The sequence below is a fragment of the Scyliorhinus canicula genome, chromosome 7, assembly GCF_902713615.1.
Source record: "Scyliorhinus canicula chromosome 7, sScyCan1.1, whole genome shotgun sequence".
NCBI lineage: Eukaryota > Metazoa > Chordata > Chondrichthyes > Carcharhiniformes > Scyliorhinidae > Scyliorhinus > Scyliorhinus canicula.
The window spans coordinates 154,831,239-154,857,919 of record NC_052152.1 but is presented as its reverse complement, the minus strand read 5'-3'; the positions used below and the strand labels follow the sequence as shown (position 1 = coordinate 154,857,919).

General features: G+C 43.9%; 1 protein-coding gene across 6 annotated transcripts in view; it reads left to right on the top strand.

Moving 5' to 3' along the window:
* The window catches only part of znf217 (zinc finger protein 217), a 75,655-nt gene that overhangs the window by 37,864 nt on the left and 11,110 nt on the right, over positions 1-26,681 (top strand). For all 6 annotated transcript variants that reach the window (XM_038803112.1, XM_038803108.1, XM_038803113.1 and 3 more), the window contains 3 exons: positions 4,967-6,841; positions 17,426-17,551; positions 22,948-24,663. In XM_038803112.1, the coding sequence (XP_038659040.1) occupies positions 5,065-6,841; positions 17,426-17,551; positions 22,948-24,663 (3,619 nt within the window). In that variant the 5' untranslated portion in view covers positions 4,967-5,064. The remainder of the gene's footprint in view (positions 1-4,966; positions 6,842-17,425; positions 17,552-22,947; positions 24,664-26,681) is intronic.

The following is a 26,681-nucleotide window of genomic DNA, read 5'->3' as shown; positions in this document are numbered from 1 at the left end:
TGGAACAGCATGTTTGTGATGAGGATATTGCAATTCTGCAATGGGGTATAGATTGCGAGACTGGGAGAAGGTCAAAACCTGGCAATGTGGGGAAGTGAGGTCATGCACTCCAGTAGGAGGGGTCATAAGACATATTTAATGGAAACTGCAGGTTTGTACACGTATCATAAAAAGCTAGCAGTGAGGTCCAACACTTAGTTAAAGTGGCAAATTACATTTTGGCCTTCATTCAAAGCGGGTAGAGTTGTAAAATAGGGAGGTTTTGTCGCAATTGTTCATGGTGTTGGTGCGGCATCACTTGGAATACGGCATACAGTTTTGGTCCACTTGCCTAAAAAGGATATAGTAACACTGGAGGCTGTCCAAAGGAGATTCACCAGGCTTATTCCTGGGGTGAGAGGGTTGTCTTATGAAGAGAGACTAAATAGTCTGGGTCTGTATTCCTTGGGAGTTTAGAATAGTGAGGGGTAAGATCCAGATTGGGCTTGACAGGGTAGATGGGGAGATGTTTTCACTGGTGGGAGAGTCTGGAACAAGGCGGCATCGCTCCAAGATAAAAAGCCAGTCATTTAAAACTGGAGGTGTGTAGAAATTTCATCTCCGAAGGTGGTGACTCTCTGGAATTCTCTGCCCCAGAGTGGTGGAGGCTGGATCATTAGAAGTATTTTTTTTTAAATTGGAGTACCCAATTCATTTCCCCCCAATTTTTAAGGGGCAATTTAGCATGGCCAATCCATCTAGTCTGCACAACTTTCCATTGTGGGGGCGAAACCCACGCAAACACTGGGAGAATGTGCAAACTCCACCACATGGACAGTGACCCGAGCCAGGATTGAACCTGGGACCTCGGCTGTGAGGCGACAGGGCTAACCCACTGCCCCACCGTGCTGCCCTCATTAGAAGCATTTAAAGTGGAGGTGGATAAATATTTGATAGATCGAGGAATAGAGGGCTATGGGAAAATGGCACAAAAGGAATAGAGGCTGGCATAGATCAACCATAAGCATATTAAATGGCAGGGCAGGATTGAAGGGCCTGATGACCTACTCCTTCTTCGGTGTCTTGTTTTCTTAGTGTGTGTATATAGAAGTCGAATCTGGGAATAGCCAGGGGTACTGAGGAGCTAGAGGATAGCCTCCATTTTGTGAATGGACACATTAATTGTCAAGAACTGAAACCTTTGGGGAATGTGGAGGATGTTCTGGAGGTGAAAAAAGTATAATTTCTCCTGCCCTCGAGTTAGTAGGATTGTTTCGTTGCAGGATTGTTTAGTTGCAGAGGACGAAGTTGTATTCTATGTATTTTAGGGTGGTTCAGCCAAGTTGTCAATAGAATTATTTTTGTAATTTTCTTTAGCTTCTGTGTAGAATATTTTTTTCATACTTTGCATTGGTGACAAAACCTGCTCACAGCAAATCTTTCTTTAGTAGTGCTACAATTATTTCCCTAGATGTGGTTGTTAATCTGGACATACCTCCTATGTCCTCCAATAAATTGATCCTTTGTTAGAAAAGAAGCTTTAACTCCCAATTTTACTGTTTGACTCATGAAAAATGGGAGAATCCAAAAGGTGGGATGGTAGGGCAATGGCAATAAATTTTGATATTATATTTTGCCCTCTGATTTACATTTTGCCCTAATGTCACTTGATAATTCTAGGATTGTCCAGTAGACCTGTTGTCAGACTGGCAGCAGCGTTTGCCTGTTCTAATAGTAGCCTGCAGTGAAACACTGGGCTAGATTTTGCATACGGTACTTTTATACTCTTAACTTGATGTGGTTAGAAAAGCCATTTTGGGACAAGAAAGTCTCTATAAAATCAGGGACCTCTGAATAGGACATCCCGTTAACAAGTCAAATTCAAGCATTGTTAATGAGCAATGCAGAATTTAAACCAGGAAATGAGAAGTTGAGTATATCGATTTCAACATCACATCAGAGAAATTATGAAAGTGCAAGAAGAGGATGTGAAGAGAGATAAAGACAATTTAAAAAAAAAAATAATAAAAAAAAAAATATATATATATATATATATATATGTCATGATTAAAGGCTGAAAGAGTGAGACTCCATGGCCCAAATATCCCAGTATTCCGATCATCTGAGATTGGATGCAAGATGGAGATGTGCAGCATTTGGGGGCCTGACAGATGAGGGGTGCACTGAAATTGGCCCGGAATTTCAAACTTCCGATGGGCTGTCCGGGACCCCCTGCCAAGTCCCACAACACTGAGACTTTGCCCGGATACTTCCCTTGGAATATTTGGTCTAACTCTCTGATTAGCCAGTGTAACTGGAGCCCACCCAAGACGGCTGGCCTTTTTTTTTTAAAGACTTGTCTGAATATGGCAGCTACAGTTGTGGAAAAAAGCCTCCTGTGTTTGTGTGTCTTGTGTTCAAGGTGGTGTCAGTGCTCATCCTTCAGCTGGGAGCAGAGGACCTGGCTGAAAAATCACAAAAGGAGCAGGGCCACAGAAATCTTCACACAGCAACAGTGCTGACTTGGAGATCTGGGTCTACATTTGTCAGTGAATTTTCAGCGGCAGAGGTGTCATATGGAAGCAAAGCAAATTGAATCACTGCATTGTTAAAAGTAATTACTTGTCCCAGCTTGTAGAACAAATTAATAATGAGATGGGACATGCTCCTGCTGTCACTGGCGGGGAGGGTACAGACCGTGAAAATGACAGTCGTCCCCAGATTTCTATTTGTCTTTCAGTGTCTCCCCATATTTATCCCAGGGGCCTTTTTTAAACAGGTGAATAAGGTGATTTGGGGCTTTGTGTGGGCGGGTAAAACCGCGCGAGTGAAGAAAGTGTTGGAACGTAGTTTGCCATTCCCGCCGGCCTGGTACTCCACAAGCCCGGTGGTAGTGGCGGTTCTATAGGAGAGCGGAGGGAGCATCGGTCTGGGCCCGAATTAACAACAACCATCAGTTTGTGCCGGGAAGGCTGGATGGAGGGTTTTGGAGATGGCAGTGAGTAGGAATTGAGAGGATGGGAGATCTATTTAGACTGGAGCTTCCCTAGCTTAAACGATTTGGAGGAGAAATTTGAACTGCCAGCAGGGAATGGGTTTAGATATCTGCAGGTACGGGATTTTCTGAGAAAGCAGGTTCCCACCTTCCCGCACCTGCCACCACCGGGGACACAGGACACGGTAGTTTCCAGAACATGGGTGGGAGGGGGAGGTATCAGATATCTACGAAGAACTTGTGGAGTCGGAGGAAACTCCGATACGGGAGCTAAAGGGCAATGAGCTGGGGGAAATAGAGGCGGGTCTGTGGGTGGATGCCTTAAGCAGGGGGAACACTTCATCATGTGCCAGGCTTAGCTGATACAATTTAAGGTCGCCCACTGGGCACACATGACGGTGGCCCGGATGAGCAAGTTCTTTGGGGTAGAAGACAGGTGTGTGAGTGCGCGGGGGATCCAGCAAACCATGTCCATATGTTTTGGGCATGCCCGAAGCTTAGAGGGTTTCGGCAGGGCTTTGCTAAGGCTGTATCCACGATACTTAAAACACGGGTGGTGCCGAGTCCAGAGGTGGCGATTTGTGGAGTGTCGGAAGATCCGGGAGTCCAGGGGGTGAGAGAAGCTGGCGTTTGGCCTTTGCCTCCCTGGTAGCCCGGAGACGGATACTGTTAATGTGGAGGGACTCAAAGCACTTGAAATTAGTGACCTGGGTTAGTGACATCGCTAGGTTTCTCAGTCTCAAGAAAATAAAGTTCGCCCTAAGAGGGTCAATGGTAGGGTTCGTCCGGAGATGGCAGCCGTTCGTCGACTTTCACGGAGAAAATTTAAAATGTCAGCGGGGCAGAAATTGGGCAAGGGGGTTGGGCTATTGTTTCATTGATTGGGGGTGTGAATAATGTGATAGGGATGGAAATGTTTTATGTACCATGTTTGTGTTGCTGTTGTCGTTATTACTATGGTAATAACTACAAATACCCTAATAAAATGTTTTTATTAAAAAAAAGTAATTACTTGCACTCGAAGCCAAGCTTGTACACTCCATCCTCAACAGAAGTGTTATGAACACACAATTTGATAATGGGTCACACGAGGCCACGTTAGGCCAGATGGTCAAAGCTTGGTTGAAGAGGTTTTAAGGAGTACCTAAAAGGAGGGAAAAAGATTTTGGGGATGGAAATCCAGACCGTGGCAGCTGAGGGAACAGTCCCCAATGGTGGGGCAATTATAATAAGGGATGCTCAACAAACCAGAATTTAAATGAATGCAGATAATCAAAGTAGTTGGAGGAGCTTGCAAGGCCGTGGAGGGATTTGAAAACCAGCATAAGAATATTAAATTTGAGGCATTGCTTAACTACAAGCTGATTTAGATTCGTGAGGGTAAAGGTGATGGGTACATGGGACTTGATACAAGTTTGGACATGAGCTGCAGACTTTAGGGTGACCTCCCAAGTTTGCAGAGGGTAGAATGTGAGAAGCCGGCCAGGAGTGCTTGGAGTAGTCAGTTTAGAGGTAGCAAAGGTACAGCATTTTGTGGGTTTCAGCAGCAGATGAGTAGAATGAGGCTAAGTCTTTTTTTTAACGGTGCGGGTGCGAGTAAAATTGCTGAAAGATGAGTCCAAAGAAAAATGGAGGCAGACAGAGGTTTCCCATTAGCCGAAACAGATGTGAATGTTTACTACGTTTCAAGTTTGACAGTTTTCAATAAAGACTGCCAAAGAGTTGCTGTCTTTGGATATTTGATTTCTTGGATATTTGATTTCTTATTATCCTTAATGTCAATGACATTTACATTGGATTGCAAAACATTTATACACATTTGTGCCGATTATCTTTATCATTAATTTAGAACTGTTTCTTTTCCCTCTTCCATTCAGTTATTCTTGGCACCAAAGCATAATGTTTAAACAAGTTTTTTTTGTTGAATATTAATGAATTAAATGGTGACATTTTTAATCTTATGTTGAATGCTCTTGTGTATTCTGCTTTCAGCAATTGAAACCCTGCATCTGTTAGTACAAGGACACAAGAAAAGCAAGCTTTTGAGATTGAAATTGAAATTCTAAAGCTTTGTTGTCTCAAATAATGTGATGAGAATTCAATATCAAGACAAGCAAGGAAGAACATCTGAAGACGAGCTTATGCCTTGGTTTACTGACCAGCCTACTCATGAATTTGTGATGAAATCTACTGAGAGCACCGTAATGAAAACATCTGAGGAAGTCAGAGATGATGTGAATTTAACACTTGATGCACAAAATTCTGTTGAACACCATTGTTCAATTTGTGACCAATGTTTTCCTTTTGGTAGTCTTTTAACACAGCACATGCACATGCATGCAAACGAAAAACACCCATTTTGTGACCATAGGACTTCCCAGAAAGCAAATTTGAAAATTAATCTTCAAAAGCACAAAGTAGACCATTTGCAGCATGGGAGGAAAACTGGAAGAAATAAGGCTAATCTGTCGTCTGCAAGCTTTGAAATCCCAAATGCTTTATCGAAAAGTGCCTGTCCAAGTGACACTGAAATGAATGAGGCTGAAGATAATCCATTAAATGGTGTTGCATTGTTCCTTGATGAATTGGAAGGAAATGTTGCAGTCCAAGCTGAGGAATATCCACCTCTGCCCTGTATGTTTTGTAATAAGAGTTTTCGGCACTCTGAAGAACTCCGTCACCATGTAGTTATACAGCACAGGCCCACGCTATGTGAGCCTGCGGTTCTCCGCGTGGAGGAGGGATTGAGTCCTATTATTGAGGCACACATTACTGTAAGCTCTCCAGACCAGGAGGCAAATTATGTAAATGAAGACGATGGTGAACTCAGCTGTAAAGTGTGTGGATTGACCTGTGAGAGTGCTTTGAGCCTGGAGACACATATGAGGAAACACAAGGATTCGTTTACCTATGGTTGTAATGTATGTGGCCGACGATTTAAGGAACCTTGGTTTCTGAAAAACCACATGCGAACACATTCGAGTAAAGCTAGGGGAAAATCTCAGCAGGATTCGGAAGGACCTGCAACCATCAACAATGTTGCTATGCAGGAACCATTTTCAGGAAATGTAGTCTGCCCTTATAAAATGTGCATGATTTGTGGATTTCTTTTCCTAAATAAAGATAGCTTGAAGGAACATAGTAAAGTTCACAACAAAGATTTGCCCGATGACGATCGGATGGATGATTATTGCTTGAACCCAGAACTTACGGCATCGCAGGAAACATTCCTGCAAATGTTAAATTTAAACCCCCTCTTGTCACAAAGTTGTAAATCTATGAAGGTGGGAAAATGGATACCCGAACTTGATCCTTTCAATACATACCAAGCTTGGCAGCTGGCCACTAAGGGCAAGGTGGCAGTTGGCCGAGAGAATGTGAAAGATCCAGGGCAAATAGCAAACTCTGAGAATGAGGAGGAGCCCTCTGATAAAGAAGATTCTAGTGAGCATTGGACCACCGAGAAAAGCAATAATGGTCCTACCTTGGAGAACCTTGAAAAATCTAAAATCAAAAGCAGCAATATGGGCCAGAATGGGCCTGCTATGGTTGATGTGGACATTGACCCCAAGTTAACCCAGAATAAACTTAAACCGACTGACTGCACAACAAAACTTAAACCGACTGACTGCACAATGTGTGGCAAGATTTTCCGAACCTACCATCAGTTAGTGCTCCACTCTAGAGTACACCGGAAAGGCAGGAAAAGTGTAGAGAATCCTCCAGTTTCAGTTGATGGTGAGGCTGGCACTCAATCTATAGACTCCGTTACAGTAATTGAAGACCGCAGCCCAGGAACTGACAAACCGGAGGAGGGTTCTGAAGAAGGTTCAGAAGATGGAGCACTAGGAGAAGGACTTTCTTCAGGTAGGAGAATTATGAAACTATTTGGATGCTTGGATCTAGTGCTGTCTGAAAGTGCTTGTTTGTTTCTAAATTTTCAGAAATTCCCCCAGTCCTGAATAAGAACCTGTGCAAAATCATCTGCCACTGTTTCTCAATAAGATGGTGCCCATATTTTGGGTGTGACCCTGTGGTCTGATGTAGCAACATTTCACAAAATGGAGTAGTCTTCCCAAGTTCTGTAAGATTTAAAATGAGCAAAGGGAGCAAAAATTGCTTACTAAAATGTGCAATTGGGTTCTCCCCAGTTAATTAATGCATGGAGAGACAATAGGCAATAACTAGTGTCAAGCAAAAGTTGTGTTTCGTGAAGCAAGTTTATTGAGCTACAATACGCGAGCATCTTTTTGGGTTATTTATTGCTATTCATTTCATTCCAAATTTACACCACAGGTTATTTAGTGGAATAATTTTGTCATATATAGACCGTTATGTTTCATTTCATTGGAACATTTTTATTGAGTTCCGAGAAAGCGTTCTTCTAATATTCATAAATGATTAAAAGCAGCTTGGTTTAAAAATCTCATCATGCATCCCATTACAGGTTTTTTTTCCCCATGTCCGAGGAAGGGTCCAAGCCATTCCATTCCAATCTATTTTATGCGACATCAAATATGTTACGAATTTTAAACAATTTATTTAAATATGTTTGGTCCATCGAACTTGTCAGGCTGAAATAATTGCTTCCATAGATGATGAGGAATGGAAAAGAACACTTGCATGATATTTTGCACAGCAGTTGCGAACCAATTTCGCCCTATGCTAGGAAATGGCTCTATGCAACTGCACATGCTTTTTCTTTAAGGCATGTATTCCTCCTACTGCTAACTTTTTAGTGCCATTTTTAATACGTTTCAAGTGGATTCAAAAAAGTTGAAAGCATCTGATGCTGTGATATATGAAATTCTACTTGAAGTAAACTGAAGGTGTTTTCTGCTGCAGACATGCTACAGATTTACCTAGATATGAGCAATTGAAAGCCCTGTGCACAAACTTGATGTAGATTAAAGCACAGCAATGCCTAATGTATAGAATAAATGAACTTCCAAAACATTCTGGGCATAAAATTGTGGTAGTTTGTATCTGTTGCTTTGCTACAAGCTTCATGTGACCTTTTTTGGGGTGAATTGCCTCCCAAAGCAACTACACATGCTTGGTGCGGGCATCAGTGCACACAGTGGATAACTGCTGGAAATCATCATAATTTGATGCTAACTGTGCCATTTTGGGGTTCAACTTTCCACCTAACCTGCGCAGTTTAGCAGGAGGAAGGACTCTCTCTTCCCCACCAATGCTATTTTAAAGAGATTCGGGTACTGAAGGGCAATTGCTTATTGATTTCTTCTGGCTGCTGCTTTGATTCTCAGTGTTTGCTGTTTTCTATTGCTATTTCGAGTTACAGATCTCTATAGAAAGTGGTGATGTAGGTGTTGAAGGAGTTTTTAAACTGACTTCTACACAAACCAGTTGTTCCCACACTTGGGATGTGCTTGTCGGCATGAAGAAAATCAGTAGTGGCAATGCAGGCATGAGGAAAATCCATTGTAGCAGCGCAGAGCAAGACTAGTTGCTTGAAGAGGGAGAGGCAGGGCTCTTAGCAGGAGCAAATATCTTCCCAGAATGTTCAGGGAACCGCTTTCTGATTGGAATAGACGTCAATAAAGACGTCTCCCCTGAAAGTGACCGCGTGCTGCTGCCACGCGTGCAATCTCAAATCAGAGTAAAGGTTGCATTGCCAGTGGCTCCCAAAGTCTCTCTGGCAATGAGCTTTAATACATCTGACTCCCCCCAGCTCAATATTTCCTGTAATTTGCCATCTACTTGCATATAAGGAATGTCATTAATACCTATTCTATTTTGCTAGAGCACAGCAGATGGAGAAAGCACATGGTTTAGCTAGAATTTCAGGATTTGTGTGATGCAGGCTGCCATAGATTGCACATACAGTGCTTTATCAACATCCTGATCTAACAAAGCCACCTATCAGCTGACTGTAGGTCTAATTCAGTGTGCAGCATGCATACAAGAAATGAAATGTCGGAATTTTTCTGATTGGATAAGTCAAATTCACGATCTCCTCCATCCTTATTCTCCTTCCGGCTTCCTTCTCCATCCCCTCGCTCTTTCCTGCTGTGGCTGCCCAGTGGTAGTATTGCAGGTTTGGGAGGGCCAGCCCTCCCATACTTTTTCTCTGTAGAACCTTTTTGGAGATCCTTGGATTGTGCAGGCGCACACAGTCAGGTCTTTGTCTGACTTTCTTAGGTGTCGGCGAGATTGAGGCTTGTGCTAGCATTGGTGGCAGCATGCCCCTTGCTTGTGAGCCTGCGACATTCACACAAGTCGAGTGTTGATGCAAATATTTTGTACACTTTGCCAGGGATCCATCTGGTGCCTTCCCTGCCTGCATGGAATTGATGCTCTCCCTGACTCTCTTAATCCTAGTGGCATTTCCTGCCCCTGGTTTCTTTCCTCTCCCATGACTGGCATGTCCAGTCCATCAAGGAACTGCTTCATCATCCAGTCCCCATTAGAGGGTTCTGAGGTGCACAGTATCTGGTAGAAGGCCGCGAATGCCTCATTGACCTTGGGCTCGGTTACCAGTCTGCCATTGTTATCCCTGATCTGAGCTATTTCCCTTGTGGCTACCTGCTTTCTCAGTTGGTGAGGCTTTGTCTCCTTGCTTGTAGAAAATGCCCCGTGTCTGGCGGAGCTGGTGCACTGCCATCCCAGTGGAGAGGGGGTCATGGTCCATTTGTTGCTTTTTCTTCTGCCAGACGTTCTCCGGTCGGGGCCTCGAAGTATCGCTGGTCCGCCTCCAGTTGACCAGTTGTTGCCTAGCCGCCCCCTCCTGTCTGTCTCTGCATGCTTTATAATTGATTAGCAAGGCCTTCAGTGCCTCCCAGTAGAAGGTGGGTGAGACCACCTCCTTTCTGGTTGTTGATGTACCCGTCTATGGCCTGTGATATTTTCGAGCAAAAATCGGCAAGAAGAGCAGTGTCCAACCTCCATGGAGGTTGTTGGGCACGGCCCATCACCAACTTCGCGTAGTAGTGTGGAGCGTGGTCGGAGATTACGATTGCGGAATATTCCGCTCTTGCTATCCCTGGACCAATTTTTCCACTACAAATAAGTCGATTCAAGAGGACACCCGAGGAGAACTCCTTCTCCCCTGCCTGTGTGAACCTGTGAGAGATCACTGCCCCTACCTGCTTCATAAATGTGTTTGGTTCTTTTGCCATATTTGTCGTTTTCCATGGTTTTGGGTTTGATCTGTCCCTGATTAGTCGGTAGATATTTATATTGGGGATTTCCGCCATGGTCAACTCCATATCGTCCCAGTTGGGAGCGTAAATGTTAACCAGGACCACAGGTACATCTTCCAGGACACCACTGAATCTGATGTACCACTCCCCTGGGTCTGTAACCGGCCTCGTCGTGGTAAATACTGTCCTCTTATTTTGTTTTTTGAGTACCCAATTCATTTTTTCCAATTAAGGGGCAATTTAGCTTGGCCAATCCACCTACCTTGCACATCTTTGGATTGTGGGGGCGAAACCCACACAAACACTGGGAGAATGTGCAAACTCCACATGGCCAGTGACCCAGAGCCGGAATCTAACCTAGGACCTTGGAGTTGTGAAGCAGCAATGCACTGCACCACCGTGCTGCCCTAGTCCTCTTATTCGGCAGTATGGCTGCCCCCCTCGCTCTAACTGGTGAGAATTATGGTGGTCTGCTAGATGTTGGACAAACTGACCATTTGAATTGATGGCCCTTATCACCAGCTATTTGGGGAGCATGAGTGAAAGGAGACAACCTAGACCAGGGGTGGGCAAACTTTTCCGTGCAAGGGCCACATTCAGAAATTCACAATTCACAAAGGGCCGCATAGTATATTAAGTAAAATAATTACTTCACCCGGTTATGATTCTGGGCGCCTCATATAGAACATAGAACAGCACAGAACAGGCCCTTCGGCCCTCGACGTTGTGCCGAGCAATGATCACCCTACTCAAGTCAACGTATCCACCCTATACCAGTAAGTAACCCAACAGCCACCCCGCATTAACCTTAAAAAAAAATTAAAAAAAAAAAAAAAAAAAATTTTTAATAAAAATTTTTATTTTTTTATTTTTTTTAATGACTTGGTGGGCCGCAGAAATACCTTTGGCGGGCCGCATGCGGCCCGCGGGCCGTAGTTTGCCCACCCCTGACCTAGACAGTGACTTTATGGCTGAGACGTTCATGAATAGCTCATTCCAGAGTGATAGCTGTAACCACAATCCCAATTTTCATTTTACCAGTCGTCCCACACCTTAATTTGCCTCTGCTATTGGCCATCATGGCATTGGCTTGTCTACAGTGGCAAAAATAAGCAATCACAAAATAAACATTCCAAAACAATTTTATGAATTGAGCCATGCCATATAATCAATAATCAACCTTGTGTACTGTCTTCTGTGTACCATTATGCCTTTCATAGAGTTATTATGCAGAACTAGCCCGCCGGTTGCCACATAGCTGGTGGGAAGCTGGTGATTTTTGATGGAGACTGCAGATGGCCTCAACAGGGTGACTCACTGCTCTGAACACAGAGAAAAGACAGCTTCAGAGTGCACCATCTTTGTATGGGTGGCAGCAACATGAGCTGGCTGCCTGATGGACAACAGCAGGGGTGGGCTGCTGCAGTATCGGGGATGAGAAGACAAATGACCATAGGCTGCTTTCCCCTTTTGAGTGGGAGGGCTGACTGGTGGTGGGTTTAAAAAAAAAAATACTTTTATTGGTATTTTCAATTTATACACAGTAACACTTTACATTTAACAATTACAGTACATGTTCTTGCGTACATAATGTATCGTCTGTCTTGTGGATCTTCCTCTTCTCTCTCTCTCTTCCCTGACCCCCCTTTTTCGTTCAGGATGTATGGTCTCTAGGCTCCTACTTCCCTCCCCTTTTGCTTTCTGCTGCCTGCCTTTGGGGGGGAGGGGGGGGGGGGGGGGAAAGAGAGAGATTTTCCACCCCTTCCCTCTCTGCTTCCCGCATTAGTCTTCACTGAGTTCCCTCCCTTCTTCCTCCCCCCAGAGTAGTGTATTCCTGTCTGTCTTTTCCCATCGCGCTCTCTTTTTTTTCCTCTAATCGCTGTTGGCTTTGAACAGGTCTTGGAAGAAAGCCTTATTCTGACCCTCGGATGGTGTGTTTGATCTTCTCCAAATGGGGAAATTCTGCCAGCTAGTCTGCAGCTATGGGTGGTGCTGTTGATCGCCAGCTGAGCAGGATTCTCCAGCGTGCGGTTAGGGAAGTAAAAGCTAGGGTGTCGGCCGTCTTTCCCATGAGTAGCTCTGACTGTTTGGGTACCCCAAAGATTGGCACTCTTGGCCACGGCTCCACCGTCGCCCACAAAACCTTGGGCATTACATCTGAGAAGGCTGTCCAGAGCGCTGCAAGTTTGGGGCAGGCCCAAAACATGTGTGGTTGGCACTGTTCCCATTTGTCTTCCACCTCTGGGAATAACCTATTCATTTGGGTTCTAGTTGGGTGTGATCTGTGCACCACTTTTAACTGCATGAGTCTGAGCTTTGCTCAGGAGGAGGTGAGAGTTGAGACTGGGGGTTGGGGGTCATTATTACATTCATCAGCCGCCTGATGTTCGCAGTAAGTTGCCTACCCTTGACAAAGCCTATCTAGTCTTCTGCGACCACCACTGGTTCGCAGTTCGCCAGCCTTTTGGCCAAGACCGTTTGCAAGTATTTTCGCGTCTTCGTTTAGCAGTGAAATGGGTCTGCAAGAGCTGAACTGGTGGTGGTTTAACCTGAGGATTATCACACCTCTGACTAGAGAGTGAGGTTGAGGAGGCAGACCTTCATGCTATTGAATAACCGATTCAGAGTTGTACAAGAAGTCTTTTTTAACGGGTTGTTTTCATCTCCAGTAAGTGAGAGTAATTTCATTTCATAATGGAAGTTGTGATGTAATTGAGATACTTATAGTTGAATGGCAACTGTATGAACTGCTGAGCTTATGTGAAAATTGTTTTCTCAGAGTTTTGAAGCTGGAAGCTACTTATGGTCATGTGGTTGCATTAATTGAATGTAATGTGATCACCTCTCCATGTGCTATACAGTACCATTTTTTTTTAAAAGAAAAACCTACCCAACGATAAACAATACAACTACTTTCAATCCAGACAAGAATCTCCTTGTTTTATGTGGGTATGGATTGGATAATTAGCTCTTCATTTTAACGTACAGAGGCCAGAAATGTCTTGTTTGACATGAATCTAGTGGTGCAGTGAAGGGTTGAAATTAATTTCAATCACGAGTTTGATTTCGAAATTGCCTTGAGCCTTCTTGCAGTGACAGATGAAACCGACCAACTCATTACTCAAACCTTCCCAGGTCCTTGACTCAGAGCAGTTTTACTGGCTGTTGGCTACTGAGAATTATGCTTCTGTCTTGTAGAATGTTCTAAAGATGGAGGAGTGTAAACAATCATTCCCAGGAATAACAATTATTGATGCACAGACTGGGATTGGTGCACATAAGTAACTTGCAGACCATTGCTGCTGCAAAGTATTTGATCAAATGGATTTTCAGGCTTCTGATGCATCTATCATCACACTTTCAATATTTTTAAACAATATACTGTTTTGACTCATTCTTTTCACATTTTCTGACTTTCAATACAACAAGCTAGCTATCCCCCTTTGCTTCCCAGGAATAACAATTAATGATGCACATATTGGGATTGGTGCATATAATGTAGCTTTCGTATGAGGGGCTGGTTTAGCTCACTGGGCTAAATTGCTGGCTTTTAAAGCAGACCAAGCAGGCCAGCAGCACGGTTCGATTCCCATACCAGCCTCCCCGGACAGGCGCCGGAATGTGGTGAGGAGGGGCTTTTCACAGTAACTTAATTGAAGCATGCTCGTGACAATAAGCGATTTTCATTTCATTTTCATTTTATGAAGGCAGTCACATTTTCCAAGTAACTTGCCAACCATTGCTGCTGTAAAGTATTTGATCAAATGGATTTTCAGGATTCCAATGCATCTATCATCACACTTTCAATATTAGTACCTATTTTTAAGCAATGGACAACAAGCTAGTTATTAAGTACATGTTCACTATCAGATTGATATTGCAGTAGGATTGCACCATCTAGTGCTCTGCTATCTTATTACAGTAAAAGCATCTTCTATTTTACTAAATTACTGATATCCTAGAAATGCATGTGACATTGCAGATGACCTTCAACTGAATAAAAGTCTGGCTGTGACTCGGGCAACTGTTATTCGGCTACTCTTATGTTTTTTTTTCAAAAGGTCACATTGGCATGTGTAGGTTTGTGAATAATTACATTGAATACCCAGGCAGATACACATACAGCAGATTATAGGAAAATTAGCATTTAGCATTAATCATGCCATTCCATCTCCTTCCTTACCCTTCTCCCTGCTGCCCCCCCCCCCCTTACATAAGGTGTACGCAAAAGAGTCAAGCCCACCTCCATTCTCTGTCCCCGCTGCGTGCCCACGCTCTTAACATCTGGGTGCAGCCCACTAATTTGTAAGGCTATCGATCCTAAGTGTCCAGTAGTCAACTGTCAATTTTGTTGGGTTCTCTTGACATTTATATTTCAATCTTATCATGGCCATTGAATTTCTGCCTGAAGGTCCCATAACCATCTGTTTATATCAAAAGGTTATGTACATATGCAATATTACAATTAAGATGTTCCATTATTTTTTGCTTCTTTTAATCTGCAATTTCATAGCTGACATAGTTCTGGTGATACTTGAGGACATTTTTGATAATTTTTATTTTTATCTGGAAAATTTCAAATAGCTGACATAGTTCTGGTCATAGTTGAGGACATTTTTGATATTTTTTAAGCTTGGTAATTTATGGGGAAAATGCTCTTTATTATGGGTTCTGTTGAAGCTTAAGGCATTTGAGTGATCACTCTTCATTTTATTACACATAAATGGCATATGATGTGTTCAGCGTCATTTATATGCTAGATGTCGGAATTGACCACAAGTCCATCCAGTGGCCACAATGTGTAACTGCATCAAGGGAATTAATAGGGAAACATTTGAATGGGTTTGTTTTCATTTTCAAAACTTGGGTGTCTCCTGATGACGCTGGTTTGATTGCCCATCCTCTAGTTGCACTTAATATGACAGTGGGCCCTAGCAATTTAGTGGTAAATGTCAATTCTAGGGTTCAAGTCTTGTATCCGTGCATTTTCTTTTTGTATGCATATTTCTGGGGCTGGATTCGCCAAAATTGGGGCTATGTCCCCACACCAGCGTGAAAACGCTTGCGTTTTGCTCTCGACTTTCCTTGAGAAAGTCATGAGTGATTCTCGTACCTGCAGGGGAGCTGCTCGCACGTCTGGTTGGGAATCCGCACATGGCAGCAGCCGCCCCATTCGGCATGGCGGACTCAGACCGCTGAGTGATCTCAAAGGTAGGCACCTCCGAGATGGCGTGCGCCCACGGATCCGAGGTGCCTGATTGTTGCCCTTGAGCCCCACCCCAACCGAGGCAGCCGTGGGCTGAGCCCGCAGCTGCCACCTGATGTTCCCGACAGGCAAAACGTGGTTAGAACCATGCCATTGAGATCTCAACCAGTTTTGCCCGGAGAATCGCTGGGAGGAGGCCTCTTATCAATGGCCCACCCACCATGCCGCGTAGTCCGCGTGCTCTAATGCGGGAATAGCGCTGACGTGTAAAAATTGATTCTCCGCCCCTGCGCGAAACGTGATTTTGGCACGGGGCTGCGGAGAATCCAGCCCCTGATCTTTCCATTAGTAATCGTTGGACAGCATTCAGCAACAATATTTCTGGTGTTTTTAAAAAAAAAAGATGGAGGCGACACGATGGCACAGTGGTTAGCAATGCTGCCTCAGTGCTAAGGACTCTGGTTTGATTCCGGCCCTGGGTCACTGTCCGTGTGGAGTTTGCGGTCACTGTCCGTGTGGAGTTTGCACAATGTCCCAGTGTCTGCGTGGGTCTCACCCCCACAACCCAAAGATGTGCACGGTAGGTAGCTTGGCCATGCTAAATTGCCCCTTAATTAGGGGGGGAAAAAAATTCAATACTCTAAATTAAAAAAAAAAACCCAATCTACCTTGTGTTGGCTATCTTGGCACATACACGTGGGATTAAATCTGGGATCACCCTGTGCAGCTCAGTCTTCTCCTGTTTTCAATTTTTTAAAAATCGTCTGATTCCCTTAGACTGGTATAGAAGGGGAGCTTTGCTCTTATTGATTTGAAATTTCCCAGTGCATGCAACGTATGCAATGCATGAATTGAATTTTTCATTGAACTTTGATTTTTGCATTTTTAAATCCGAGCAAATTTTGAACCACAGTGGAGACATTTCTCAGTTGGTAAGTGAATGTAACAGGTCTGAAGGGCAGGCAAATTGTAATTAAACACTGTGGGTTAGCAATGTTTCAACAATCATATTTTTTTTTTGTTTTATAAAATAAATTTGGAGTAGCAACTTTTTAATTCCAGTTAAGGGGCATCCACTACCGTACACCATTTTCGGGTTGTGGGAGTGAGACCCACGCAGACACTGGGAGAATGCAAACCCCACACGAACAGTGACCCGGGGCCAGGATCATATTCAAAATTCATATAGATTTTTTAAAAATTCCTCCTGAGGGGCAAATTAGCATGGCCAATCCACCTACCCTACACATCTTTGGGTTGTAGGGCTGAGATCCAAGCAGGCACTTGGAGAATGTGCAAACTCCACACGAATAGTAACAGTGAGGCAGCAATGCTAACCATTGTGCCGTCCTCTAATATATGGATCTTGATGGTCACATTCAGTTTTTGTTTGGTCGGAGAAAAGAAAGTGGTAAGAAACATAAGTTTGTTCTTGAATGGTCAACTGGCTTAGTGATAAATCTTTAAATCAACCTCTTGCATGGGCAACATGGTGGCGCAGTGGTTGGCATTACCTCACAGTGCCAAGGTCCCAGGTTCGATCACGGCCCTGGATCACTGTCCGTATGGAGTTTGCACATTCTCCCTGTGTTTGCGTGGGCCTCGCCCCCACAACCCAAAGGATGTGCAGGGTAGATGGATTGGCCACGCTAAATTGCCCCTTAATTGGAAAAAATGAATTGGGTACTCTAATTTTTTTTAAAATCAACCTCTTGCCTCTGAATTTGGTCTTCAACTATTGTTAGTTGGATACTTGTTGGTGTTTATGGAGATAGATATATTTTGTGGCTTTTCAAACTTTTGTCTCATTGCAGTTACTAATTTTCAGGGATCTAGATGCATCTGCTATTAAAACTATAATTTTTCTTGCAACCCATTTTCAAAAGATTTCTGACAGCTGTTAATTAGAAATGCGAACTTGAGTGTTTTTATATTGTATATGCACTTATACCTGTACTCTATGTATAATTGGTAAATAGTTCACTCCCTTGGATTAGGGTAAAATTGCCAGGAAGAAAATTGTGTAGGTTGAATGGGAGGGAATATAGTCTAAAATGGTTCTTGTTTTTCTCTCCATAGATCGGAGTGAGGATGGCTCAGAACGAGGAAGAAGTAGAGAGACTGCCTCATCCGGCGAATGCAGTTACTGTGGAAAGTCATTTCGCTCAAACTATTACCTCAATATTCATCTCAGGATACACACCGGTATGACTGCCTTTTGCTTGTAAAAATCTGATTATTTTGTAAATGGCTTAAACAGGCTAAATATTGTTGTTGACTTCAAAAGGGAACCACAATATCACTATCTCTTACAAAGCCGTGAACTAAAACTAGGCTGAAGCTTTGTATGGATTGGGACCAGCAAAGAATATCTGAAGTGCTTAAAAACATAGTCTTGAGTGTAAGTGAATTGTTGGATGGATTAGGCTTCATGACCCAGCCTGTTTATCATTCCTCTGCTTGTCCACACTGGCACTGTAAAGAACGTCTCCTACTTTAAGGAACAATGTTCTTTTTCCCCTTATCCCATGATGCATCGAAGGGAAATTTGGGAAAAATGCTGGATGACAATGAGTTGAGCTATGGGATGCATGAATATAGCTTATCTACATGCTGAGCAATTGCTGAAGGTCTAATTAATGAATTTAGATTTTGATTATTTTACAATTCTAATCATTATTTATTTTCAGTTTGCCCGTGGCAGTGCTGAAACTCTTGGTCTTCTCAATAAAATGGAGATAAATCACGACCTAAATAACAATTCATCCTATTTTTCTGGAACTCCGCTGCACACGTGCTATCGGGTGGCACGGTAGCAACAGTGGTTGGCACTGTTGCTTCACAGCACCAGGGACCCGGGTTCGATTCCCAGCTTGGGTCACTGTCTGTGTGCAGTCTGCACGTTCTCGCCATGTCTGCATGGGTTTCCTCCCACAAGTCCCGAAAAACATGCATGTTAGGTGAATTGGGCATTCTGAATTTTCCCTCGGTGTACCCGAACAGGTGCTGGCGATTAGGGGATTTTTAAATGAAATGAGAAATGAAAATCGCTTATTGTCACGAGTAGGCTTCGATGAAGTTACTGTGAAAACCCCTAGTCGCCACATTCCGGCGCCTGTCCGGGGAGGCTGGTACGGGAATTGAACCGTGCTGCTGGCCTGCTTGGTCTGCTTTAAAAGCCAGTGATTTAGCTCAGTGAGCTAAACCAACCCCTACACAGTAACTTCTCACAGTAACTTTTCACAGTAACTTCATTGAAGTGTTAATATAAGCCTACTTGTGACACTAATAAAAATAATTCTTAGGTATCGGACCTTGCTCAAAACTTGTGGATCTTGTATGACTTGTCCTCTAGTCTTTTTCACACTTCAGTTCTGTTGTTGTATAGTTGTTGTATATCTTTTTATTGTGTAGTATCTAAGCTTTAGTTGTTTTGGTCTTCCCTGCTGCCTTCAATCCCTAAGGCCTGAATATTTCTGGGCACTTTTGAGCCCTTTTGTATATTTGTTTTTAGCTGTAGTGACCATCACTACATGGCATATACCATAATTGTACAATTTTAATGGAACTCTTTTTTGACCCTTCAGATCATCCAGTTTACTTTTTGCTGACCAGTGTAGTGTATTTTATATTACTCTCTATGGGCCTCTGCCAGTAGAATCAGACCCATCCATCTTGTGTACATTTACTATTTCTTGATCTCATTCATTACCGTACATTAAAATCCCATCAGCCTATCTGCTTAAATCTTTCCGAAAATAATCAAGGGCTCATTAATTTTTGGCAGTCACAGACTCGCTGCCCATTATACTCCTCCTGCTTTCCCCGCCATGATTCTTATTGGATAACCAGCCTTCACATCACATTTTGAAATATTTAATTTTCTATTTGCATTAGAAGGATTTGGAAAGCTCTTTTTTTCTTAAGTGTTTGATTTTCAATCACTGAATTTCCAATTTATTTATTTTTAAAATAACTACTGGATAGAAGGTGTTAATTTAACAAACCAAGCATTATAGAGGCTAACACAATGAATGGCAACGGTAAATAAATCATTAGCGATCTGGTCTGTGTGGCCTACAGACATTTATACTTTGACTATGTAAGTCAGGGTGATGGGGCTGATTCTATTCATGTGTCTGCTGAGAGTATGCACTTGAGTGTGCATGAAATGTAACCAATGGCAGCTCCTCACAAACCGCACGTTTCGGTTGGAGCAGCAGTTGGATGCACATGGGAGCATGCAGGTGGCGGAAAGCGTCATGGATAGGAGTTATAGAGACGTGATCACACCCAAAGTGCAGGCAGATAGATGGGTGACACTAGAAAGGGCAGGCAGTCAGTGCAGGGATACCCTGTGACTGTCCTCCTCTCTAACAGGTATATCATTTTGGATACGGTTGGGGAGGATAGCCTTGGGAAAACAAAAGCAACCAGAAAAGTGGCACCACAACTGGCTCTGTTGCTCAGCAGGGGAGGGCAAAGTGCAGGAGAGAGATAATTATAGGGGACTGTATAGTAAGGGGCACAAATAGACGCTTCTGTGAAAGTGACTCCAGGATGGTGTGTTGCTTCCCTGGTGCCAGGGTCAAGGATGTCTCTGAACGAACACAGGACATCCTGAAGCGGGAGGGTGAACAGCCAGAGGTCGTAGCACACATGGGTATTAATGACATAAGCAGGAAGAGTGATGAGGTTCTGCAGAAGGAGTTCAGGGAGATGGGCCTGCAGAAGGAGTTCAGGGGGTTGGGCAATAAGCTAAAAAGCAGGAACTCTAGGGTTATAATCTCAGGATTACTCCATGTGCCACGTGCCAGTGAGGCTAGATATAGGAGGATAGCGCAGCTAAACTGGTGGCATAGGAGGGAGAGTTTCAGATTTCTGGACCAGTGGGATCTCTTCCGGAGTAGGTGGAACCTGTGCAAGAAGGAAGGGTTGCATCTAAACTCGAGGGGCACTAATATCCTGGTTGGGAGGTTTGCTAGAATCACTCGGGAGGATTCAGACTAGTATGACGGGGGTTGGGAACCAGAGCATTAGCTTAGGTGTCAAAACGGAAGAGGAAATAGGGAAAGGTGACAAGTGTGAGAAGGGAGGTGGTCAGTGCAGGACTGAGGGTGTTGTACCTAAATGCACGCAGTATACCAAACAAGGTAAATGAGCTTGTTGCGCACATTGAAATTGGCTGGTGGGCAGCACGGTGGCGCAGTGGTTAGTACTGCTGCCACATGGTGCAAAGGTCCCAGGTTCAATCCCGACTCTGGGTCACTGTCTGTGTGGAGTCACATTTCCCCCGTGTTTGCGTGGGTTTCGCCCCCACAAGCCAAAGGTGCAGGTTAGGTGGATTGGCCACGCTAAATTGCCCCTTAATTGGAAGAAAAAAAATTTTTATAAGAAAGAAATTGGCTAGTACGATGTTGTGGGCATCACAGATGTGGCTGCAAGGGGATCAGGGCTTGGATCTAAATATACAAGGATGTGTCCTATAAGGACAGGCAGATGGGCAAAGGGGGCGGGGTTGCATTGTTAGTAAGGAATGAAGTTAACTCGATAGCGAGAAGCGATTTAGGAACAGAAGGCATATAATCTCTGGGTAGAGTTGAGGAATCGCAAAGGTAAAAAATCCTGATGGGAGTTATGTACAGGCCCCCTAGCAGTAGTCAGGGTGTAGGGCAGAAAATAAATCGGGAGATAGAGAAAGCATGTAAAAAAAGGCAATATCACAATAATCATGGGGGACTTCAATATGCAGGTGGACTGGGAAAATCAGGTTGGTGGTGGATCCCAAGAAAAGGAATTTGTGGAATGTCTGAGATGGTTTTTTTGGAACAGCTTGTGACAGAGCCTACTAAGGAACAGGCAATTCTGGATTTGGTGATTTGTAATGAGGCAGACTTGATTAGGGAACTTGAGGTGAAGGAACTCTTGGGGCGCAGTGACCACAATATGATGGAATTTACCCTGAATGGGAAAAATAAAAGAATTGGGTACTTAACATTTAAAAAAAAAAGGGTAGCCAGGTCAAAAAACAGGGGCATTTTAAGTGGGCTGAGAACAGATCTGTCCCAGGTAAATTGGGATCAAAGATTGGCTGGTAGAACTTCAAGCTAACAGTGAACTGGTTTGGTTTGACTACAATCTAGGTCCATTCCCATAATAGAAAGCTAGCGCAATTAAAGCCACCGCACCTGGGATATTGACCAAGAGAGTAAGATTGTTTTCTTTTACAAATGGTACCCAATTAATTGTTTTCCAAATAAGGGGCAATTTGGCGTGGTCAATCAACCTAGCCTGCACATTTTTGAATTGTGGGGGCGAAACCCATGCAAACACTGGGAGAATGTGCAAACTCCACACGGACAGTGACCCAGAGACGGGACCGAACCCGTGTCCTTTGGTTCCGTGAGGCAGCAGTGTTGAACAACCAAGTGTGAGATAGGGCAACAAAAAGGCAGCATCTCACAGATGTCAGGTCGCTAATAGTGAGAAACAGGCAAAGTATATATGTTCAGCAGAGGCCATATGCCAAAGGAAATATGAGCAGCAAAGATTTGAAGCCAATACAATAAAAGTGTCCGCATCAATGTGAAACGGTGAACCGTTGCTTTTCTGACTCGAAGGTATATGTTGGGGTGCTCCAGAGGTTAGTATGAGGACCACTGCTTGTGTGTATATATACATAGACTTGTGTGTACTGGACACAATTTTAAAATAGGCAGATGGTAGAATGCTTGGAAGTATTGAGAGCTGCGAAGGAGATAGCGATGAATTTCACTAACAAATAAACGGGCTAGTGGTATGGGCTGAATTGAACTGGAATGTTGGTTTGCATAACAGCCGCCTAGCCTTCTGTAATGTAGTGCTGCTGTACCACAGGGAATCTAAGGGTGACATATAATGCAGAGGCATTAGGACGACACGGAGAGGCAATTAAAAAAAACACAATTTGAAAGATGTGCAGGAGCAAAGACATAGGATTTTATGTAATTGTTGAAGGCAGCAAGACTTGGGTTGAGGAAATGATTTAAAAAAGCCATTTATTGAGGCATCAATTACAAAAGCAAGGAAGTTATCTGAACCTTTTTATATAACACTGGTTTGGGCCAAACTGGAGTACCACTGCATGTGAAGCCTTTGAGAGGGTACGGAAAAGATTTATAATAATGATTGTGGGGATGAGAGACTTCAGTTAAGTTATAGATTGGAGAAGCTGGGACTATTCATCTGTGGAGAAGAGAAAGTTGGGACAAGTCTGTTCTTCCCCCTCTTGCCGTTCTTCCCCCTCTTGTCCTCCACCACTATCATCCCATTCTCCTAACCACAACAAACCTGGAGTGGTGAAAATGCCTAGAGTTCTGCTTCACAACATGAGAGATGTTTTACTTACTCTTTTCCTTCCCTTCTCAAAGGTAGGAAAAAGTATCCAAAAACAAAATGGTGTTTCACTTAATTATGGATATGATGTACAATTATTGAGGGGGTACAGCTTGTGACCATGAATTGTTTTAATGAGTGATCATGAATCGGAATGCAAATAATTAATACATCCTAACTATTGGAATGGTATATTTAAGATGTTTGTGTCTTTGTTTTTGCTTCAGGTGAAAAGCCTCATAGATGTCCTCTCTGTGACTATGCTGCAGCTCAAAAAACCTCACTTAAATATCACCTGGAGCGCCATCATAAGGGCGAGCAAAAAAAGGCTGAAGAAAAGAGTGATCCTCCGAAGAGTTCATTGACGTCTCCAAAATTAGAAGTGGTACCAAAAGGAAATGATGAACCTGTTCTGGAATCTGTGGACTCTAAAAGGTTTTCTCCAGATTCTTTGGGCAGTGCCAAAGATTTAGATGTAGACTTTCCTCGGAGGAAAAACAAATCAATCTATTCTTCTCGTCCAATTTTTCCAAATGCTACCTTTTCAAATGTGAGTAGAGAGACCCAAGACTTGAACAGGGATGCTGGTTTGCATAACAGTCGTCAGATCTTCTGTAATGTAGTGCTGCCATACGATGAGGGATCAAAGGGTGAAAAAGTGGCAGATGAGTTGCACAGGACTGACTCTGACCCAAAGGTGGTTATCGGCTTGGACAATTCCAAGATTTTGGAGGAATGTTCAATGGAAGAATTGTCAGGAGGTGGCATGCAACAGAATAGTGCGAAAAACATAAGATGGGAACCTACTTCAATAAATGACCAATGTTATGTTGGTGGTAGAGCTAATATAGAGGACTTCAGTGATCAATCTGAATCTAGTTTATTGGAAAAGCCGTTGAATCTCTGCACTATGATATATCAAAGCCTGTGTAGTGACGATAGTCCTTGGGGAAAAGCATCTACCTCAGTTTCCAAGAGTGCCTTACTGAGCAACATGTGCCCATTTTGTACTTACAGAACTTTGTACCCAGAGGTCTTAGTGATGCACCAAAGGTTGGTACATAAATATAATGCTGACCCAAGTCCGGCAAATGGAACTCGAAGTGCTGTTTGTGGTGGGTCAGTTAAAAGCAGACGCACTGGATGCCCCCCTGCACTATTAGGTCAAGATGTCTCTTCAGTTGCCACCAAAGAAATGAACAGAAAATGTTCTCGTCGGACCAAGTCACCACTACCAGCAGCTTCCCCAGATACTTCCAACCTGCTGCTTGGGAAGGCAAAATCATCATCCTCATCTTCATCACACCATTCTCCGTGCAATAATCTTCTTCCTGAGGCAGGGTCCAGACCTTCAGGTGACTTCAAAGCATTTAAGATGACCCAGAATCCTAACGTACATCCAGAGAATTTTGGATCCATACATACTGAACTTAGACAGACACCAGATGTAGGGGTAAAAATCGAAAGAAGTGCATCATCGGAAGCCAGCAGTAGTAAGAGAAATATGTCTGAAAGGCCTGGTATCAAGTTGGACTATGAATCCGACGGACCTCGGGGACCTTTACTTAGATTTGACAGTTTTTGGTCTCCAAATGTAAGCAAAATGTGTCTTACTAATGTGTCCGAAAATCAGGGAGGCTTGGACTCGTATGAGCCTACAGCTAAAAAAATGAAAATAAACAGTCCTTTAAGAAATGATCAGCTTGCATTTGGAGTTAGGAGGGGGATCCAAGGAAGAAATGTGAAATTATCTCAGGAGATGTCCCCTGTTCAGGCAAGAAACTCTGGGGTATCATCGAAGTCTGGAACGACCTTGGATTCAAATGGAGTTGACTCACATTGGAATGTATTGAAAATTTTGAAGTCCTACAACCCACAAGATCTTGCCTCGCTGTATAATACTTGTGGACCCAGCAATAGAGACCCTAATATTGGTCAAGAAGGTAGGTGTGTTTTAAAATTTCCTTTTTATGGTTGTTCAGCATTTTAAAATGGTTTTCTTACATAATGGGTGGAATTCTCTGCTCCCGGGAAAAATCGGGAGGGCCGTCGTGAACTCTGCCAAGTTTCACGAACTGAGGCCGCTCCTCGCCCCCTATTCTCCCCTCCCGGCGGGTCTAGGAGCGGCGCTCTGTAACTCTCTGCCGCCGGGCGGTGCGCCGAGAGTGATGCGACGGCGGCGCCTATGTGACGTCAGCCGCGCATGCGCAGGTTGCCGGCTCCAACCCGCGCATGCGCGGCTGACGTCATGACGGCTGACAGCTCGAACCCGCGCATGCGCGGTGGCCGTCTTTCCCCTCAGCCGCCCCGCAAGACGTGACGGCTTGATCTTGCGGGGCGGTGGAGGGGAAATAGTGCGTCCGATTGAGACGCCGGCCCGACGATCGGTGGGCACCGATCGCGGGCCTGTCCCCTCCCAAGCACAGTCGTGGTGCTCATTCCTCACCAGGCCCCCTACAAGCCCCAAAACTGGCATCTCATGGCGATTTCACGACAGCAGCGACCAGGTGTGGTTGCCGCAATCGTGAAACGGTCGCAAACGGCAGGCCGCTCGGCCCATCTGGGTCGGAGAATCGCCGGTCGCCGTGAAAAACGGGGAGCGGCGATTCTTCCAAACGGGGGGTGGGAGAATCGCGGGGGGCGCCAGGGGGTCGTGAAATTAGTCGGGGGGGGGGGGTGCTCCCGCGATTCTCCCACCCGGCGTGGGGAGAGGAGAATCGCGCCCAGTATCTTGTAGCTTTGGGATTTACATTTACAGTAACTTCATTGCAGTGTTGATGTAAGCCTGCTTGTGACAGTAAAGATTATTGTTTACATTTTTAAAATAGTGATCCATCGGGGAAAAATGGGCTCAAGGGATGATGATTATGGCTTTTGTCCGTCTTGAGAGATGATAGATTGTACCCAGGATGTATGTCACTTCTGAATTAAACAGCATCTTTCTTGCGGCTAATTTTGAGTCCTTTCTGTATTGCCCCAAGGTCGACTAATATTTTTACCTACTGATAGGTTCTCTTTGCCATCTGGTCATTTATTTAGTCCTCTTCTTTTTTTCCATACCCTTCTTTACTGCTTGTCTCTAGGCACTCTGGCCAGCAGCGAGGACTTCCCATGTATCAACTCCGATCCTGATCAATTCGTTCTTGTTTGCAGGCATCCTTGTATCAGATATGCGGCCAACCTGTTGGGCTCATGCTGATAGCAAATGAGCATGTCTTTGAGGATGTGAACCAAATGAGTGACAGTCACATCCCTAGAGACCAGCTCTGGCTCAGTGGAAGTAGGGATGAAATGAGCGCCAATGTTTTACTAGGTCCAGATCATTTAAGCCCCTCCCAAAAGGTCAACTATTAAAAAATTTATTTTTAAAATTTAGATGTTGTCAATCTGATCAATAACTTAATGCTGCCCACCCTCTTCACCATCCTCCTGCTTTTATTTGAATATGCAGAAAACTACTTGTGCACAGATACGGATTTGAACACATTGAAATCATAGAATGATGGAATCCCCACAGTGCAGAAGGAGGCCATTCGGCCACCAAGTCTGCACCAACCCTTTGCAAGAGCACCCCACCTAGGCCCAGTCTACCATCTACCCAGCCCTATTCCCTCTTCTCTTCTCCCCCCCCCCCCCCCTCAAAAGAATATAAAATTACTAAGTGCTGTTACACTGCTGGCAAACTAACTTGACTTTAAATAATAAATGCTTCAATCACCTGCTACACACCAGCCACTTCAATTTGGGTTTCTTTTGATTGAGTCTTTCTAAAATATCACTAAGGTATGTTTGAACAAACAAGAACATGTATACAGAGAAGGAATGTTTACATGGGCTGAACTTCTGACAACACCATCTGCTTTGGACGAGCAACCTCATTATGCTTTCCTCTGATCTTGTCTGCAAACTGCTGATCTTTAATTGTGTTTGAAGTCAATTATTGATGTGCAAATGTAAAAGA